This window comes from Euwallacea similis, chromosome 11 (assembly GCF_039881205.1).
Source record: "Euwallacea similis isolate ESF13 chromosome 11, ESF131.1, whole genome shotgun sequence".
NCBI lineage: Eukaryota > Metazoa > Arthropoda > Insecta > Coleoptera > Curculionidae > Euwallacea > Euwallacea similis.
This window is the reverse complement of record NC_089619.1, coordinates 495,641-517,226: the sequence shown is the minus strand read 5'-3', so window position 1 is coordinate 517,226 and position 21,586 is coordinate 495,641. Positions and strand designations below refer to the sequence as shown.

Below are 21,586 nucleotides of genomic sequence, written 5' to 3'. Positions count from 1 at the left end.
CGTCTTGACACGAAAATATAAAGTTTTCGACTTCTACTGTTATTAGGCAATTTTGAATTGTCTGATAGTTTTAAAAGATCAATCTCTCGCAATTCAATTTGCGCTGTTAACTTTCCAGAAAAACTGCTCAGAAATATAATTTTAAGCGCTTTCAACTAATCGCAAATTTTTTAAACAATTATGTAATAGAGGTAGGAGGGGTCAATCATGATTTTGTCATTGTTGACAGCACCCAACAACGTGCAAGTTCGATCCTCGGCCTTCGCATACAAGGTGACTCAAAAAGATACAGGGTGTTCAGTTTTTATTGACACATGTACTAGTCAATAACAGCCAGTAATAATCCAGTGACTCGAATTAAAAAAGCATTTTATTATATTTGCAAATATTTAAAAAATGACACAGTTAAAATATGTAATAATAATTATCATAATTTATTATAAATAAAAAATAGGTAAAAGCTATATGCACGTATGTAGATCAAATAGCTACTTATATTAAAAAAATCACAATAGAGAACCTTAGAAATAGCTTTCTTGAACATGTAGCACCTTAGTAGCGTTTCCTTTAACAACAATTAATTACAAAAGAAGTTTCCATTATAATCTCAAAATATATTACGCGTTGCACCCCATATCAGATTGCAACTCATTTACCAATTTGTAGATGACTCTATGAGTTCACGAATTATTGCATCTAATTTGTCTTTATCTTGAAATGACTGAGAGTTTTAACTGTCAGTCAAAACCAGAGAAATGATTTATGGTGGGTCGTCATGAGCCTATGGCATAAATGACAAGCGTGACGCAGCTCCATTGGCAGAAAATGTAAGTTTGACAGTTGTTACGTTTTCCACACCAATGGAACATTTTCAGTTAAAATGACAGTTACGTTGTCGCTAGTACGCCACGACTAGACCAGCCATGAATGCACACTTGTGACGTGTTTGTTATCCTCTGGTGTCGGAGTTGGGCAGTCTTGTCAGGGCTATGTCCGAACAAAGCTTCTGACTCCGACTTTTCGGTCGGTGGTGTTATCAAAAAACCTGCACCCCAGGATAGCGAACACGTTCCGAAATCCTGAAAACCCTGAATAATTTCTTCCTCAATGAAAAGAAAATCGAACAGGGCTGCGAGTAGGTGCTCGAAGCAACCCTAATCAGTGTTATTTTGGATTAACACCGTCATATCCGTTTGACAAAAACAGTATGAGGTTATTCCATGTTTTGGGCGTATATAACTTATTGGGAACTTCATACTTGAGAAAAAATGTGAATTCGTTTGTTCATAATTTAATTCATATCCGACGCGAAAAAACTGTAATTAGATTAATACTAAAGTCGATAAGGGCGATTTATCTAGAATATTTTCAAATAAGTTGCGTGCACTTTCGGTAACGCACCTCCGCGGCATTATCAATTGTACTGAAAATTCAACTTTCTAAAATAAGAAAGTTACAGATTGAACTTCAAGAATCAATGGAATACTGTACCTGAAGATTGATCTTCAACTTACGTATTTTAAATGGAACAACCTATACATCTGTAGGTTGTATGAGTAAGAACCACAAAATAGACTTGAGGGATTTATGTGTATGAAAATAGATCCGTAAACGTTTCGTTTCTAAGATATAAAGTGTTCAAATTTGAAAATATCATTTTTTCTTCACTTAATGGCTTTCACCCATGGGTATCCAGCTAGCACCAAGTTATAGCTACACGGAGATACCTTAAGCAAGCGTCGGAGTTCCTATCTCCATTATTTTAAGGTTTTTCCGCTCTCCGAAGTTTTTTCCTTACTGAAAGAACAATGGATTTGCCATTCTTTAATTTTGTGCAAAAATTTTTGCGTGAGACAATGCCCAGTATGCATTCATCTGATTAAGGTAGCGATCTATCTGTTGTTGTGATGATGTCTGCATTGTTGTGATTTTTTTCTCGGTTACGATAACCACTAGTGGGTCACAACTTTTTGCCAAATTTTCTATCGTTGTGATATGTTTAAAAGGCGAGTCATATTTATATAGGGGTTTATAATGTAGGTATAGTCTGTTCCATATAAAATGACAAAGTTGACAAATCGGTATATTGGGAAAAGCCGTCGGATATAGCGGAAAAATAGCCCCTTGAATGTAAATAACGATGACAAAATATCTTCACACGAAGATCAATCTGTTACTATCAAAGTGTCTCGTAAAGCTGCCAACTGTTCCTCTCCGAGCTTAATCTTGTCCTGAATCTCTTTTGAATCCATTATAAGCTTTGCTTTCATATTAATAAAGTGGTCGTAATCTGCGTACTCCTCCGTGGAAAGATATTTATACAGTATATTGGATACATTAACGCTACGTTTGTCAATGGACTCCTTAAGGTTCTTTGCTTCTTCAAGTTGATCCTGAAGTTTGTTCCACTTAGATTCTAGGATGCTCTGGAAAAAAATTGTTTTTTTTAAATCAAAAATGCACTCCCAACACTCAGAAGTATTCGTTAAAAATACGACAGTAGCTCCAACGTTCAGTTTGCCACTGATGCACCGACTAGTAGTTAATGCTCGCGAATCCCACACATAGGGAGAAACAGGCATACTTTAGATGTTTCGAAAGTATATGCGCATGTGGCAGCGTCGGTCACATTAGCCACGTGATAGAACACGTGCGTCGGTCACATTAGCTACGTGATAGAAACCGTCAGTCATCCAAAACACAAAGTTATGTACCCAGGTGACGCTCGTTGCGGCCTTAACGGGCCATTTTAAACAAAGAGATCCTGATCGTATTAAGAGAAGTATTAAGAGAAATGGAGACAAGTGAAGAACTAATCCTATAAAGGATGGAGGTTAAGGTGTGACATGCAATGTAATTCCCACTGATTGGATCGTTTGTAACGAATGAAGTCATTTGAGCTTTCTAATTGTTTGGGTTATGTTTGAATTCAACATGTTCACCAGAATCAACAGTTGTGCAACTATTGAAGGCTTGCTACTTTAAATGGGAAGTGACATCATTTCTATTGCGAATTACGATCCCTTTACCGTTACCTTCTCTCAATATTGCCCACTATTCGTACTTTACCTTTTCTGGATGGTCATCCTCTATATTCATAAGGGCATTTTCAGCTCTCGCGAGTCTCCCGCTCAACCCCAGTAGTAGACTAGTAATTTTGCCGACTTCTTCAACGTGCAGTCGAAATTTGTACACTTCTTGCGGACTGGCCACCTGATTGATAGAGTTTCCTACGGTCACTCCTAATTCCTCATTAACTTTGCACTCTTCTGAAACGATTAGGGCTTCGCCTCGAAGCACATCAAGTTTTCGGCTCAGACGATTTACCAGTTCCTCCTGGAGGAAAAAATTTGATAATATAAAAACTGTAATCAAGTCATAGCTTAAGTGAAATGTGGCACAAAGCACGAGTTTTTGGTAGGTACTTTTCAATGCATTTGAGTTATAAAGGATCACAAAGGACTATAAGGGATTTCGAAACGGACGCTTCGTTACACAGGTTTTAATGTTCAAAAATGTTCGTTTTTTTTTAAAATTAAATTACCTACCTCAACATCGACTATTTTTTAGGTCTCGTATGGTTTTTTTCTTTGTTTTTTACTTCTCTCGATTTTTCCCTTACCTTCTGCCGATGCAAATCTTTGGTATCTTTAACTCCATTGGTTTGATTCATATCTTGACAGAACATTGTCAAGAATTTTGCCTTCGGTTCTGACGTGGTAAAATACATTGACGAACATGGTAACGAACTGGCTGCATCATGGGCAGATGTGGACGATGGTAAACTGGAAAAATTGTCTCTATTAGCATTATTAAAAAATCATTACACATAGTGATTAATGTAGCTCGCTTGCTCATTAATGAGTGGTACCTGCAATTTAACAAATTTTTATGCAAAAAATATCGATCTTTGCTCGAATAAAATTGCCCTGACTTAGAAAACCAGTGGCAGATCTAGGAATAAGTTGGTTCCCGGGCATATCACCTAACTGCCCGGCCATACATACATACTTCACTATCTCTAAAGATAAAATCACTGAAAATCGTCCTCTTATCGTTACATGTACCTTAATTTCTTGTCCAATACAGTAACATCCGCTGAAGGTCCAGTGGCAGGAGATCCACCGTCATCTTTTTTGGATGCGTTATCGGCGGTTGAAAATATTGCTCGAGACCTTAAGGAGGCATCTACTTTGAATAAATCCTGGACATATTCACGAGGTTTCTTGTGGTCAGGTTTAGGAACTGAAATGAAAAAAGGCGCATGATGATTTAAAATTGATTCATGTTTTAACGTTTCTGTAAAGTTCATGAAATTAGTGGCCGATCAAGGAATAAGTAAACCTCAAGCGCAGAAACGATCTGCTCAGTTGTAGGTTCGCCACTGACTAAAATTTACTTGATAACTTTCCTACACCTCTATGACCGGCTAGTTAACCAACAGTTAAAGGACAGATATGCGAAACACATCCGTAATTGAGAAAGACACTCTTTGAGTGACAGTCAGCCTTGACCACAAGTTACTTCACATGCAGTTTAGCGGGACATTGAAAAATCTGCCCTAAGGGAAACTAAATTATTTGTATCAATTGAATGGACTTACCTAAAAGAGTTTTCAGTATACTGGTTGTAGGTAATTGGCTAACGAAATCCTGAGAAAGCTTCTCGTAGTCAACTTCCTCATCAACGTCCTTCCTTGGTGGCGAAGGAGCCGTCGGAAGCTCATCTTTTTCCGTTTGGGAAGACGCATCATTAGTAGCCGAATTAATCCTTAAAACTACTTCAGTTTTTTGGACTAAAAGTCCTTCGATATCTGAGGAACCGTTAACAGCCATTTTTGACCCAGAAGGAGATATTGATCCTGAAATATCATTATCACTTTCTAAAGGAACTGGAGTAGAGATTTGATTAACAGGCGATGATAGATAACTTTTGGTTAATGGAGACGAACACAGCGTCGAGGTAAATTTATGAGTGGACTCTTTGATTGGGGATGGATTCGTTTCCATTATGGGAGATTTCATGGAAGTTACACTATTAACACTACGACATTGCTGACCATTAAAAGACCTATTCTGAGATTCTGAAATCGTTGAAGTGTTCCTCAGACTGGCAAGAGAGGAGGTAGTACTAACAGAGCTCTGCAGGGACGTAGTCAAAGATAAGTCCATCGTGCGCACAGGACTCGATCTTTGGATTGCACTTTTCAAGGAAGACTGAGATGGATTAATTTTTAACGGGGGCGGAGGTGACTTAATTTTAGAATTCAATTTATTCTCCTCAAAAGAGGAGAATTTTAATTTCACAGGGAGCTCGTGCGGGCTTAATGAAGACCTCGGCTTCATCTTCGCATTGGCGGGTAACACGTCAGGAAGCACCGTAGGGCGCAACACCCAATTATTTACAACATCACTATCACAGTTGCTATTATTACAATTTACGAGGTCCTTAGGAGATGTTCTCTTCGAACTGTTGCTTAAAACTGCATTATTATTCGTTTTCAACTCATCTTTACTTTGGCGCCTTTGGGGCCATATCAACTCTCTACTCTTAGCGTTCCCACCATCGTTAAATACTTGAGAGGGGTCGAAGTGGTCGCTAGGAGAGAGTGCACGTTTATAAGTTCCTGTGTCGGAAGAGATTCCGTCCTTTTCAGTTCTAGTCGTTAAATACGAGCCTTTCGAACGATTTCTGAAATAAATAAAAAAATAAAATAAAATTTATTAAAAAAATATCATTTAATTAAAGGGACGTGAAGGGAGAAGTAGCGGGTCACGCCCTAGTCCATGCTTGTGGCCCAGACTATAGATTACTCCAGGGAGCAAGGAATCGTGCCAAGTGACGTCACTTTTTTGTCATTTTGAGGCAGAAACAACGTGAAAATAAGGTATGTCCGAATATGACAGACCGATCACGTCAAATCCTCAGCACGTGAATATGATGTCACATTTGACTTTTCGAAAACCGATTGTATTTCTGACATACCAGCTCCCAAATATGACGAAAAAATGACGTTAATTTAATGTAATTTTGTGACATATTTCACAACGTTAAATGACGCGTGCATATCAATATGACTAATAGATGATATTACATACATGGTGTCCCATGTGAGAATGAAGTACGTGGAGATCTTGAAAGCAGTAAAAAATACCGACTTTGACCGTTTCCTAAATTGACACCCATTTTTGTACATGATGATTCATTAACAATGACAATTCTAAAAGCCGAAGATATCTTCCGTCAAAAGGCAACCACTGGCAGAAACATGCCCAAAAACTAATAATTTCAGAAATTCAAGGTTTTAAACGCAATACGAAAATATGGATGGGAACTAGACTTTTTTCCATTATTCAGAAAATATCTAGTTTAAAATATCCTTGAAGATAGCTTCAAAAAAACTGCTATTTCTAATTATTCAGAGAGGGCGTTATTTGCGATCAACTTCACCGCCATCTACCGTTAATAACAACCTTTTACTCAGTACTTCTAATGTGGAATTTGATCCGAAACCTAAAAGAGCAACTATTTTTCCGTGAATTATGTATTCTAGTTTCATCTAGGTATCTCAATCCGTGTTCGAAAAAAATTGATTTAAGGTTTAGATACGACAAATTAAATGCGAAAGCAGACAAAATTTCATTAAACAGAATATAATTTTCTTCTCTCTAGAAACCGAGGAGTTCTCCCAAATAAATTTTTATTTTGTGATAGTTTTACTTGTAGTAAATACCACACTCTGTATTTCCGAGAAGAGAGACACTTATTTATTGCACTTAGTCATTAGCACTTACTTAATTTTGAACTTGAAGCAAAAAATTTCGATATGACTGTTTAAATTATTGTTCGTATGCATGGCTAACGTATAGCGACACTCTCTGGTTATAACTAGCGTACCGATATTTTGGGGCAGACTGAATCATGAGAAATTTTCAAATACTCGTACACCTATAATAAACCGACATAAACTTTCATGTGTCTACAAGTTATTTATAAGACTCCACCAAACCCGCGACTATAGTGCGACTATTCATAGTTGAATTGCGTATAAAACTGAATGGATGATGATCCTGATATTACATATTGAAACCTCATCACAACAAAACGGATCACTTGTTTCTTGATCTGCGTCTTGTGTCCACACTTTCCATCGAACGACAGACGCAAATACAGGGCGGATAATAAACTGTACCTGGTGTTTCGGTTTCAAATGCGCCCTTCCAAGAGGTAGTGGAAATTCTCCGAATTAGAGAATTTTGAAATAAAATAGAGTTAAAGAAGAAAGAAGAAAGGAAGAAAATAAAATTTTAAAAATGCAAGGCGTTAATTTCAAAATTTTTTTTTGTTTTTTCGTTCCAGCTGCTCAAGTTTTTAAGATATTTGAAAATCGTAAATACGAAAATTGCTCTTCGATTTTGAGAACAAATTTAAAAACTCCAAATTACGCAACTTTGACGTAATTTAACGCAGATTCCCATGGTTGAGTTCTAGAAACGGCCAACCTGTGGATAAGATGAATGTAAAATTGAAATAAACTTGCCTAAATTGAGCAAAAATTAAATTAAAAATTAAAAAAAGCAAAAATTAAATCTGAAACATGTAAAGACAGCGCGTCTTAAATCATAACGTCAACGCTGACGTTTGATTTGACATTCGTTTCAGCGTCGACCATGACCATGAGTAAAACAATGAAGGTGGTGACAACGTGGCCAAATTCTTCATTATCAGACTAGGTACATCATGAGCCATAAAAATAGGTGTCACAATCACCCTAATATTGATCTGTTATAGAAAAATGAGAAAAAACCGAATTCGAACCTACATTTCTATGTTCAAAGAATGTTTCTACCTCGGTAAATAATAGCAAAATCTCTGATTACTCACTGTAAGGGAAGCCGACCCTCTCCCACAACCTCTTTTGGAGGTGATAATCTAGTGCGATGCTCATGGGTCATCTCTCCCCTCATACTTCGATAGATTCGGAGCTGCCTCGGTTGCAGTGGTGGAGGTGAATCATCTTTTGAAGTTTTGCTGGATAACACCTTCATTCTATTGAACAAGAACAGAGCATAACACACACAAAAATGCGTTAAATCGACTCGCTATATGCAGAACGTGTGAGACGCAACATGTAGATATATTCCCTCAAATTTCCATTAAATATTTTTTATTTTCATTCCATTTTATTTAATTAAATAAATATTTATTTAAACATTTAAGAATTTCTTCCAATTCCTAAAATTCATCTCTCGGTTTAAGTCTTGTACAGGGTGTCCCAAATTCGATGTTCCAGTTGCGTTCTTGCTCTCAAAAATATGCAATAAAAAGCAAATTTACCATAAATATGTCTGATGATTGAAAACGCAGTAAAACTAAGACGATTCTCTATAGCAAGAACTTGTACACGCAGTTTTTGCAAGAGTCTGAACCAACTTGAACTAATCAGAATTAACCTGAACTAATCTGGAACAAAAAACCGACGTCTGAAATTATTATTCAGCAGATACCTAAAACCGAGCCACTTTGGTTGACATATATACGAAAATTCAATTTACCAAATGAAATTGTTCTCAAACATACAGGGGGGCTCGTGGAACACACACGGGAAATCACTACATGCTAGAAGTCGCGTTTGGGACATCCTGTACATCAACTCTTTTTTTATTATATTTCCGACAGCTATACATTTGTTTCGATTTCTTACCCCATATTAGACGAGAATCCACTATATTCTCTAGGAATACCCAGCGATTGGCTTTTCTTCCTTTGCATTTCTTGCAATAGTAGCGGATTTGGCTTAATTCTGACTTGCTGTATAATATGTTCCGATGGTTTCGTTTTAATTAATGAGTAAGGAATTGATCTCTCGGGAATACCAATATTTTGATTAAGTATAACATTATTAAATGAATTAGATGACTTTTGGACTTGAGGTTCTGGTATTTGCTTCCTTGTTGAAATAATCGAGTCTTTTTGATTACTGAAACAAAAATTACTAAATAGTCGATAAACTAAGGTAAGTAGAAAAGCGCATATTACTGTACGTTCAAGAGCTTTATGGATCAGAGGTATTGAGATAAATGTATTGGGACTTATAGTGATACATATTGGCTCGCCCGATCCCCAGATCTGAGTTCGCTGGACTTTTTCCTGCGGGACTACCATCAATAGTGTTTAATCGTGTATTTCACACATTTCACACAAAACACGAAGTAATGGAAACTGGAAAAATAGGCATTTGAAATTCATAGCAATTGGTGTAGGTTAAATAGTCTTTTAAGTAGACTTGATGTGAGACCTAGAATTGAGGCCATTATAAATAGGTAATTATTTCTTCCCACGACAATCTACGAAAATATCTATATTCTATCTATTAGTCAATTAAGTAAAATATGTCCCTACCAACATGACCTACTCGACAATTATGAAAGTGAAAGACGACAGCGTTAACTCCAATGGCTTCAGTGGTTTACAAGCACAATCCTGATCTAATGAACTCTCCAACATACAAATGTGATCTAAAGTAGAGTCACTAGAGTCAGATATCGGCTCTATAACATCCATTATATCATCATGACTGAGCTTCCTACTCTTAACAGTGGTAGAAGCTTCAACGATTGAACTGTTTGCAGGATTGAGTGTGTGTTAGAATTAGGGATTCCAATGGATGTTTAATACGTCAGCAACTGATTATTTACTTTTACTTTAATGGCGACAAGTCCATCTGCGACGAAGAACAGGCTAAATCTGACCGCTTTGGAGATGTAAGCCGGAAGAGTTTGACATTTCGGGAACAGTCGAGAATATCACCAAAATAAAAGCAATCAATTTCATCACTATTTTTTCCGATCCACTCTGTATTAGAAAATAAGGCTAAAATCCCGTTCTTCATATCACCCCATCTCTCTGCTGGATCCTCTATCTGAAGTTATTGAAAGTCTTTATCTTCCCTGTCTGCGTAAAATTACCAAAGAATTTTCTACTGTACCTGATGAACAACTTGAATTTAGACCTAAATACAGAACAACACTATGAACCGCACGTAAACGGTATGTAAGCCACGAAATGAAAACGGTACTGTTACTACTTGATTTGAAGGAGGCTTTCGATAGGGTACAGTATGCTGGCGTAATTTACAAATTAGCAATCATGCGTAATAGGCTCCTGCACGGTGTCTCCTACATTTTTTCCTGCGTTACCAGGAGTTAGTAGATCACCGCCTATTCTTTACCTTCCACAACCGGCATGTTTCAAAGTACACCCTCTAAGCTCAGCAAAAACTATACCCTTTAACATGCCCAAAATTTCCCTTTTCTCCAGCAGGAAGCTTCTTTTGCATGAATCTGTCATTCGACCGTCTCGAGCACATGCTACAGGTATTCCAGAACCGTATTCTGAGAGGTGTATTATCAGCCAACCTTTACATCAGAATTCAGGACTGGTACGCTTACATTCAAACTGAATAGATTTCTGCAAATATTGATCCTACATCCGATCATTTCGAAGGCGTGACCCTCGAGAATCCAGTTTTACCAGGGATTAAGGTTAATCGTTATCAGAAAACCGCATTCGGCTCACCGCACAGTTTGCTCAATGTCGATTGAACCACGACTTTATACCACGCAACCATATGCCACGCATTTTGTTGCCTTAACCCATATAGAACATCTCAGTAAAGATTTCGATTGATTGATTGATTGCTTAAGCGCCGGACTTCCAATGTGATGTCACTAAATTCCATTCATAACTGAATAATTGCTTTTGTTCTTGTTTTCCATTGGTCGTGGGAAAAATACTGTACATAACTCGCTAGAAAGTCTCTTAACACACGCGCGTGATTGGCGCCCTCGTGTGCAACATTTCACGCTCGTGCATTAAGAGCCACTTTCTTCCCTTATTATGTAATATACCATTAAATCACTCTTTGTGTAGCGTCAAATCTCGCAACTTTTCTGTAATTTAACTAATTTCGTATGTACTACGGTTTTCCAGAAACCCATGCTGTTAATGCTTATCACTGTTACAATTTAGCGTAATTTATGAATTATTACCACTTTGAAACATCACTTCAATATAACTCACCTTTCTGGAATATCTCCTTGAAAACCAGAGCCACATTCCGGTGGAGGCGGTGGCAATGGATCGTCATTATCGAATACCTCATCTTCCAGCACGGCTGGAGGCGATGGGGGAGGCAGATCCGGACTAGGCACCCTCTGGTCATTGAACAAATCGGGAAATACTGTCCTTAAATTCGGGTTTTTGGGTGGACGGTCGGGAGGTTTCCTCGAGGCGTAGTCATCGATTGATATTGATGATCCGATGATAACTGGGCCAAGTAAGTCCGCTGACTTAAGGCTGCTGCAGGAGTTGCTGCTATGTTGGTATCCAAGCGAGGATCTTCCGTTTTCTGGATGAAAAAAAGCTGATCGATGGTCAGTGCACAAAACAAAAAATTACGAAAATAGAAAGTAATAATGAGTTAAACAAGAAAATAAAAAAGAAAATATCTCAAAAACTGTAGGAGCTCTGAGCCAAAATTTTAACACGGCTTAAGATAAATGTGACTCAATTCCTCTATATATCATTACTCACTCTATATATAATATTAAATAATAAATACAAAATACCAAATATCCCCCGTATATCGTTTGTATACGGGGGGTATTTAGTTTTTTTACATTGATACGCACCTTTATACTCAGCAGTATGCAAATCAGCGGAAGAGACCAAACTGTTCCGTCTAGAATTCCTTGCAGAATAGCTGTTGATAGATGAAGCTCTCCTTAAAGAGTGCGCCACTTTAATCTTGAGTGGAGCCCCTTTTGAGCTGGTCTGCTGGCTCGGAAGCTGCGGTTCTGAGCCATACTGTACTTTACTATAATCACCGTTCTGCTGATGCCTTTCATAAAAGGATAAAAGGGCCTTCTTTTGTATTGCCTTAAGCGTAGGGTCAGGAACTCGGTGCTTCTTGTGAGGATCTAGATATGAGTATTTTTGTTTTTCAAACTCAATCGTCCGACTTGCCACAGAAATTGGAGATTGGAGCGAGAGCGATAATCTGAAAAAAAGGCAGTTTTGCATAATAATTAGAAGATGTTATTACAATAAGTCTACAGGGTGGCCAATTTTCAAATTTAAATAAGGTGATCTCAGCTATGAAGTTGGTTAAACTAAGGAAAGTAAGTTTAATTAAATATTAGGGTGCGATAAAATCTTCAAATGCATTTCAATCAAAGATTTTTTTCTTCAAATTATCTTACCTTTTATCTATGACAATGTTATGATGGATTTCAAGATTAAGATATTCAACTAAATTTGAATGAATGAAAGTCTACTCACCTATTTTTCGAACTATTATTTATTCTATTATTGCTAATATTGGATTCATGCTCTCCTACAGTATCTTGGTCCAGAGATGTCTCTACTGGAAACAATTTCAACTTGTTCACAGAACTCCTGGGGCCTTCCTTTCTATGTTTAGCCTTTTTGTCCTCGTGTGGGTTGTGGACAAAACCGCTCATGTACAGAACACTTTCTGAACGATGTCTCTGCGGAGTTTGAACTCGGGCACTGTGGACAATCAACTGCTGGGATGATGCATTTGACTGATCAGCAAGATATGTGCAGGAACTATTTGCAACTGACACGTCACTCATGGAACCTGGAAGGCAAAAATATTTTTATCTGCGATTTGATTGACTCACTGACCATAATTTTTTAATTTTTATTTTTATGTTAATATTTATATTTATTCTGTTTTTGTCTTAATTTTGTTTTGTTTTTATTTCATTGATCGTTTTCATAATTTTTACAAACACGCTGTAAGTAAGACTTACCATGCCATTTAAGGGTGTCACTTGAAGATGCACTTCCAGAACTGGTAGTTACGACACTGTCCCGGCCCTCCCGCCTGGAAGACGATTCTTCTCCCCACGTTGCAGAAGAAGGTTGTTGAGAAACTAAAGCATGACTATCACGCCTCAGTCTGTCCAGAAATGGCGTTGAAGTTGAGTCAGTGCTTGAAACATAACTGTGATATCCCTCGCTCTGAGCATACGAAACTTGTTTTTGATGGTGAATATGCGTGATCATTCCGTCTTCATTATTATCATACATTGAACTGTATGCCGATTCTTCCTGAGTTTTGTTATACTCCATAAGTTCTTCTAGCCCCTTTTCCGTTAATCTGTTCGTAGAATGCTCAAATCGAAACCGCAAATTCTCATGATAAGCGTTTGTGTAATCTTCCATCTCTTTATGGGTAGGTGAGCGCTTCGAATAGTCTCTTTCAGGCGGTGATGGTAAGTTGTAGTCAATGCTTCCTGTTAATTGAGCATCATGTTCAACATTCGGAATGTAGAGATGATTGGGAATATTCTCGTTGTGATGTGCCTCAAATGTCTCTGCGGGGATTTTTTCACAGCGTTCCATCACAGTTTTTAATTTCTAGAAACAAAGCGGCCATTAAGATATTAATTAGGTTTTTCGTAGCACGAACAAAGAAAAAAAAGACCTAGACATTGTCAAAACCGTATATTATCTGAAAAGAGGCTATGAGTAAATTGAAGATCTCGGAAATTTTTAGAGGGTCCCAAAGATATTTAGAAGGTCTCGAACTTGTTGTCAAAAGGAACGACTTTAAATCTGACGAAGAATCTGCCTTTGTGATTCCTTTCTCCCGAAAAATTTTAATGTTTTGTTTACCTGTTGAGTATATTGTGAGTGTTGCCTTTTCATATACGGTCGAGTGTATGTAACCACCTTTTCCTTCGGGTAACTGGTATTATCTGTCCAAGATTTGGATCTGGTGGAATATCCTCCGGTGGTGGGGCGCGAGGAGGTCTCACTAGCTGCAGGTACAGGCCAGGAAGGGAACTTCTCGTGTCCAGGTCCGTACTTGATGTACTGAAACAGTAAACAGATATAAAATAGTTAAAAAATCATTTTTAACGTAGTGTTAGAAAGAAAAATTCTTGACAATGGTGAATGTCGATGTAATATAGAAGTTCATCAAAATTCGTTTCTGGTTCTCCCTATATAGTAGCAGGTAAGGCAGCGGCGCCATCTACTGGAATTCACCTTTAACGAACACAATGGTGAATGCTAATTTTAACATAGAAGTTCAGTTTATCGTCAATTTACAGTTCTTAAGTGTCCGCGCACTGACGCACTGACTCTGATCTGGTGAAGGCGACCTCATCGTCTCTTCAACAAGAGAATCAGCGGCTTCGTTGCGCTCCAAGTTTTACTGTAACCAGGTGTCCATACCAGGATCAACCGGTTGTTTTTTCCGATTCTAACTGAGCAATGGTATACCCCCAAAAATATTTTAAAAATTAAGCAGACAACGCTGAGCGTGTTTTTTACAAATGTTTTTTTGTTAGTAAATAAATGGTACATCTTGTTTAATATTTCTTAATTCATGTTAAAATACTTCGCTTATTAACCCTGTTTCATGACGGAAGTGAGCACGTAGCGCTGTATGGGCTGGCCGCTGGCAATGGCCTCAAGTCTTTTAATGAAGCACTGTGAGTTTTCGCGCGCCAGTAAGTGGCTTTGAATTGCTGAAATTAGCTGGAATCTCGGTCAACAGCCGTCTGGTCGCCTCATTGGCGATTGCGCGCAGCATGTCTGTTTATCATTTTTAGATATAGATTTTATATTTCTGAAACATTACCTTGAGACTTGATGAATCTCTAACTGGAGGTTCTGGAGGCGACGAATTGGCATCTCTATCCCCGTTAATAGACAGTACTGTCCTTCTGGAGAGCGGGCTTAGAAACACTGCTGAATAACCTTGTTGGCTGCTACTCTGATCCAAATTCGGTGCAGACCCAGATGACATAATTCCCAAAGAAATTTATAGAGGACGATGGTATGAAGAACCTCCTCGAAGCGCGTAATGCTTAAAAGGGCCATTTGCTTTTTTGCATGTTCGCCCTTTAACCTGCAACAACATTGATCACTACAGTTTTAATACAAGCAGAACCATTGATATCAAAGTAGAGCGGAAGAAAATGGGCTACTGAATGGCAGAAACGTACGCAATCCATCATGATTTCCTTAATAATTGGATATTTTCCATGATGGAAAATCGCAGCGATATACAGGGTGCTTTCAGAAAGTTCTCGCTTTTGTGTTTAATTTAGGAAGACCGCAATTAACCAGAATAAATTGTGTCTGAGAGACAGTTAATTTGCTTTCAGAATCAGTAACGTAAAATGATTTACATTGAAAAATATTCAATTTCATGCGAAATTACATACAAAAAATGTAATGCACAACAGTTACATTTTCATTCATGATGTTCGCATGATTGTGTAAATTAAAAATATAATTTTCCATATTTTATAAAAATTTCGCAAAAATCGCAATATGTACATATGTCTATACGTAACGCGTAATAATATTTGCAAGTGTCGCTTCACAGGGTGATCATTTTAACAATGCCCAGTTCAGAGATCCCCGCAGGGTGATAGTTACAAGGTCGCTTAAATTATGAGAAAATTGCGCATTTTAATGCTTATTAAGAATCCACTTTGAAAATAGATTTATCTGTCATGGAGTCTAGCAATACCTGTCAAAATGCGAAAATATATCAATTTGTTGTCAAACATGTTAACCTATACATTTAAACTACGGAATGGAAAATTAATTGAAGAATAGTCGAACAGACCAACTATTCGAATACTACGAAATATGAGGCTATTCGAATAGAAATTCAAATTTTAGGGCAGGGTTTAGTCGAATATTCGAACAACTCGAATACATATCCCAGCCCTAGTAGAAACTCGCCCACGAAATTGGGCAATATGACGTCATCTCACAACGCTTACGAATAATTATTAGAAAAGCAATAGGTTTGATCGTGAGGCAAACACCAGTTTAATCTTATTGGCTAATTATGTAACCGTGACGGCCATATAAATCGAAGATTGTTAGGTGTATCATTTATTGCAATTAGTATTTAATATTCATCTCTGGTAGTGCTGGAAATTATGCTATATTAGCCGATAACGGATACTTTATGGTCACTCTAGTTAGAGCAATGTCCTGAATAGAAAATTAATTTTTCCTAAAATCGAGCGACAAGGCTGCATTACTGGGCAGATAAATCTTTTACCGCACGCGTGCTGTAAACTTTCTACCACGTGCTAATATTTAATTGAACAGGAAATATAATTAACGAAATTAATGCATCCGCCATTGCACTCGGTTGGTGATTGAACTTCGCCTCTCGTCGTTCGGTCAACTACGAAAACCATGAAGTACAACTTTCCGCACTTGTTCGATAAATAACCATTTTTGTTACCAGTTACCGACTCAAAAATTACATGAACCAAGACTTTCGGTTTCTCCCAGTTGCGTGCGTAGCGATGAGGAAATAAGCTTATTTCCTGCGGCTTCATGTCGGTATCCATAGCAACAGACAAATATCAAATAGCAATATTGGTGACAAGTCTACTGAATTTTTGAAGTTTGCAGACAACCAATCCCTTTTACTTTCAACGACACACGTAATGATGGCATTACTAACTTTAACTGTGAACTCAGATTCGACTCGTGCGTAAATGACAAACTCACAACGTATGTGAATATAATTGTTTTTTCTGAGTGATTTTTGTGGGACATGTCGGTCTATGCCACGAGCACTGCACTCTTAATGATAAGAAAAAGCGATATGAATATGAAATGTTAAACAAATAAAAACCTGGCAGGCCTTTCCTTCTTCTAACATACACCATAATTAGCAGTAATGTATACCTCGCAATACAGTAACAATATGCGCGCTCCTAAAGCTAGAAGCCTTACCGTTATTAACCACTTAAGGACCTATTGAAATTGTGCAAACATTTTTCAGAGCTCTCAGAGATTATCATCCACTGAAAGCAGATGTTTTGTTAATAGGTCTAAAATAGCGAGGTGCACCAGCTGATTTGAGGGAATAAAAATTCCCTTTCCGTTGGCCGAAAAACTATAACTCCTGCAATTGATAGCGATTATTCAATAAATACCAATTTTATTGTTTCGCATTATCTGGGCCTTCGAAAGCCAAGAGGATATTGTAACATCGAGACAAATAAGGAAATTGTGCTCCTCTTAACTAGGACGGCAGATGTAAAACAATGGATTCTAGCTCGGGTTCTAGGCATCTTGTAATTAAGGAGATATTTAATGTTAAAAGTAAGTGCTTGGCTCAGTCTCATGAGACAAAGACGATAATTTGTCGTCCCGGTAGGGCTCACAGTAATTGAAATCATTTTTCTTATGCCCACGCCGTAGCGATTTTTGGTATCGTCGGAGGTAGAGCGAACGCGGTTAAATGGAAAAAGCAGTCAAAAATACATATTAAATCTGTCCTTGAAATGTTTGAAATATTTGCCGGATCGTCGTGTGTTACGTCTGCATACAGGGTGATCCATTTGAAATCGGAGGGCGTATATATTAATCAAACACCCAGAGGCGCATCTAAGGGTAACGGGGCTCTCAGGTTCTGTAGCGAACTGCCCTGACTAAACTTTCATATGTCCGTCACTGTTTTTAACCCACTGTGAAACCACCTATTGAAACCACCACTGTGTACTCACTAACAACATTTTAATATGAAATGCATTATAATTATAGTAACATAAGGTGAACGATCTTTCGGGTATAGAGTAAAAAAACCAATCACCGTGACCATCCTAATTGTTGTGCATTGGCCTGATCACTTTCTAGGTATTTATTTTAATAAATTAAGAAATTGCTCGTTCCACCTAAAATACTTCGGTCAGCGAGGTAAGCATTGGTATTAAAACTTATTTAAAAAAATTATAAATCGTTTGACAAATTATTCTTTTTCACATGATTAATTTATTAGTGTGAATTAAAAATAAAAATTTTCAGATTCTAGTAAATTGCTCAACAGAAAGAGACAATGCTAAATCTTCTTTTTCTCTTTCAGTGAAACCACTGACTTGCGAAGAGTGATGCGACCTTAAAAAAGCTCAAATCACATGTGCTAAATCTGCAGTGCAAGCAGGCCCTCAAACGTGCAAATCGCCAATGACTGTCAGAAAATACTGTCTGAGTAATGACATGTTCGCTTGATAATTTCAAACATTGAAATACGTAATTCATTTTCACTTTTTTCCGAATATGTCGTAAATCGAAAACTCTTTCTTTGTTCCGTAAAGTTCTTTAGGGTTCCCTTCAGGTCTGCGCACGGATTGAAACGACTTTTTTTATTTTTATTAAAATCTATTGGTTAAAGCCTGACGAATTATTAGACAGCCTCGTAAATATAGATGTGGCAACAAAACCAAATTTTAAACGACCTTTCCAATAAGAACCATCATCTAATCTTTATGGCCCATTGTTTCTGTTAGATGGCGGTAAGGTAATATACTGCAACAACTATCTGTCTACAAAGGGAAAATAAAAAAGTACCCGAATATCTCTTTTTTTCCTCTTAAATTCTGCGTGGTGTCATGTATTAAACACCTGCCTTATCCAGGTAAATATTTTATGGCCGACCATAAAGTTTTTGAAAAGTTTATTTTGGCACCCGTTTTTGCTAGTACCATTTACCATTTTTAACGTCAGATGCATACTAAGCAACCCTATTTGTTTGAAATTTATATCGTCCTAAACCTGAACTAATTAAAATGACAATTTCATTTGAAACTGACCAATGGGAAGAAGATTCGAAATTCGCTAATGCGTTAAAAGCGCACAGAGTGCCATAGAAACAAAAGCTTGTATTTACTCAAAATACATTAAACAAATGAGTTCCGAAGCACTCTAGACCTTCTTTTTTTTTAATTTCCGCACCCGTTACTTAGTACCTATATAGTTTCCATGAATTGCATGGAGTGTAATTAAAAAATAAAATTACCCGGGAACCTTAACGTCGAAATGCTTTTTTTATTGCGGTGCTCGCTAATAAATGAATGTTTGGTCGTTATATACGAGCTACAATGAGAGGTAACAGACAACTACCTGCATGAACAAAATGTGAGCATGGCACATTAAAGTTAAATTATTTTTTTAACAGTCGGTACATTCGACCAGTTCACAAAATTTAACGTGTAGGTACGTGTCATGGGAAAAAATTAATACGAGCAAGTTTCTCCTAAACTAAATACCTAAATAATTACTTTTTCGTACTGCCTTCCTATTTCATTCCATTGTCGATAACACGTAGGTAGGTACCAATGGCTAGTGGGATTTAAAAATGACAATCTAATTTCTATTTAATGAATGATTAAGTTCATAATAGTAAAATACCATAAGCGTTAGTGTATCTAGGTACCTATTAAGTAGTTAGTTTCGTCTTATCTCGCATTTTCAATCCAATAATGCCGTTCCCTATATGGCCTTATGAAATTTGCATGTATTACCTAAATCGCGGTTTGTATTCGTAATCCATTAGATATATGAACTAGAATCGTATGCATTTTATGACAAAATGAAAAAGGATCGATTATCGAGAAGAAAGAGTCAAATCACGATTATACAGGACGTCCGCTTCTGGAGCTCAAGCGTAAGGATCTCATTAACTAGAAAAAAAATACAAGGTTGGTTAAATTGGGGCAAAGCTGTGTAATTTGGAGTTCAAGAATGTTCCGTTTCGAAATTCGAAAAATTCCCATTACTTTCGGAGATATTTAAAAAAAAATATTTTTCGGCACTCGTTTTTCCTTAGATGATTTAGCGAAGCAAGTCAAAACGATTGATACTTCATTCTTGCAATTTTTACTCTTCTACAACGTTCTATTCATTCATAGAAATTTAATTGAGTTTGGTGCTTTTCTAATTTCTAATACGTTGGCCGGCACGTTCACTAGTCCTATCCCCATCAGATTATTATTTATGGGGAACTATGAAAGACGGCATTTATTTTGTACCCATTGATATTAATGAGCAGCGAAGGGAGATCATCGCAGCTATAAGGACCAAAATAAGAAAGAGCATTTTCAATCAATCCAGAATTTAAGAACAGGCATGAGCTGTAATATAAGAAGTGAGGGGTGTACATGGAAAAAGATAATCATTTTTGCACGACTTCACTTACATAAAGCTTAATTTCATCAATTTGATATGTGTTTTTCTACATATTTGACGATTTTCAAACTTTCCAATTTATCTCCAAAATGAGCAGTTAAATTTTTAAAAGGTTATTTCAGATGCATGCAAAATTCTCTAAAACTCCTATAATTTAGTATCTTTCTCTTTCGATAACAACTGAAATCACAATGAAATTGGGACACACTGCATGAAAGCCGACGGGGGCCATATATCGGAAGTAAATGTCAACTTTCTTATTTTAAACGGAACACCCCGTCCCGGATCGGGATGACAAAAATTGGCCGAACTCGAATGATCTGATAACATTTCCTTGGAATGACGCATTGAAGAAATTTCGACCAAAAACATGGTGTTTTTGTCCCCCCACGGTAATTTCCTTATGCAATGTATTGGACTTCGACTATCCTTGAAAGACAGGTAGTCCAAAAGATGGACATTAAGTAACTGAATTTGCTTCGCTTTAAAAAAGCAATTTGAACCGTTTAAGAGAAATTTCTTTTAAAATTGTCTTTCAGTCGCTGCTAATGGTTAATTTAAGAGACATATGAACCAAAAACAGCCCTTTAGTCGCATTAAAAAAATATTTAAGATACCTACCTACCTACATCAAAAACCTATGAAAAAATTACCTTTAAGCATTTCAAAATTTGCGTACATTGTCGAACATATTATCCTTTAGAGCAACAATGGGAGCAACGAAATACCTGCTTGAAACCGAAAGACAAACAGTACCGGTGCTGAACGAGACAAAGAATATGTCACTTCACATGACCATAGTTTCATAATCTGCGACCAAATCGAATCATCCAAATGTTCACAGAAACACTGAACAAAGAACTGTCGCAAAATATCCTGAGTAATAGCACCGATATTTCGTTAAAATGTACACGAACACGACGTAATTCAACAAAATCGAGCTGTAGAACCAAGATTGTGAGGGCACCAGGTTGCGTTGACCTTGGAAGCAAAAGACGCCTTCAGCAATACGAGTACGGCTGGTACCGGCGCGCGGTGACGACTGAAGAAAGAACCCACAGATCCGGCGCAGTTACCAAGAAAGAAGAATTCTTCGGCAAGGCGAAGGAGATTGTCTTGCTGCAAATGAAGAAATGCCTGCCTACCTGGTTAATGACAATATTGTGAATTTTAATGCTCCGAGAGGAACGATGAAGAGATGTTCCCTGAATTGAACCAAAAGCCAGCATAAAGCTACTTTTCAACAAGAGCAATATAAAAAAAATTGTTTTTTTTTAATGACGTAATTATAAGAAACCAGTGAATCGTAAGTCATAACAATATCCCCACAGACCTATTGCTGCGAAGTTGTTTAGATAATTTTCCACAATTTTTTTTCAGGATATTTGGTAAGGTAATTCAAAATTATTGACATTTCATCATTGCACCTTTTCCTTTCCTGCAACATTACAATGTCACATTTGAACTCCAACGTTTCGATTTTGGGCGATCATCATCAACCATACTTTTCCTTATGAGCGTTATCTTAAATTTTTAA

The 21,586-nt window shown here is 37.2% G+C and overlaps 1 protein-coding gene across 3 annotated transcripts; it reads right to left on the bottom strand.

Annotated features, from left to right (window-relative positions):
* Positions 1 to 369: 369 nt before the first annotated feature.
* On the bottom strand, positions 370 to 21,049 carry Shrm (Shroom). Of its 3 annotated transcripts, none has more exons than XM_066394756.1 (14): positions 20,703 to 21,049; positions 14,681 to 14,950; positions 13,708 to 13,908; positions 12,840 to 13,449; positions 12,343 to 12,664; positions 11,694 to 12,061; positions 11,083 to 11,410; positions 8,705 to 8,980; positions 7,885 to 8,049; positions 4,604 to 5,691; positions 4,068 to 4,245; positions 3,623 to 3,785; positions 3,070 to 3,336; positions 371 to 2,426 (listed from the first exon to the last, which is right to left on the bottom strand). In XM_066394756.1, the coding sequence occupies exons 2-14, from the start codon at positions 14,846 to 14,848 to the stop codon at positions 2,166 to 2,168; spliced, it is 4,395 nt and encodes a 1,464-aa protein (XP_066250853.1). In that variant the 5' UTR covers positions 14,849 to 14,950; positions 20,703 to 21,049; the 3' UTR covers positions 371 to 2,165. The 3 variants fall into 3 exon arrangements, with proteins under 3 accessions (XP_066250855.1, XP_066250853.1, XP_066250854.1); XM_066394757.1 differs by having other exon boundaries at positions 20,729 to 21,049; XM_066394758.1 differs by lacking the exons at positions 7,885 to 8,049; positions 8,705 to 8,980 and having other exon boundaries at positions 370 to 2,426.
* Between the last annotated feature and the right edge of the window lie 537 nt (positions 21,050 to 21,586).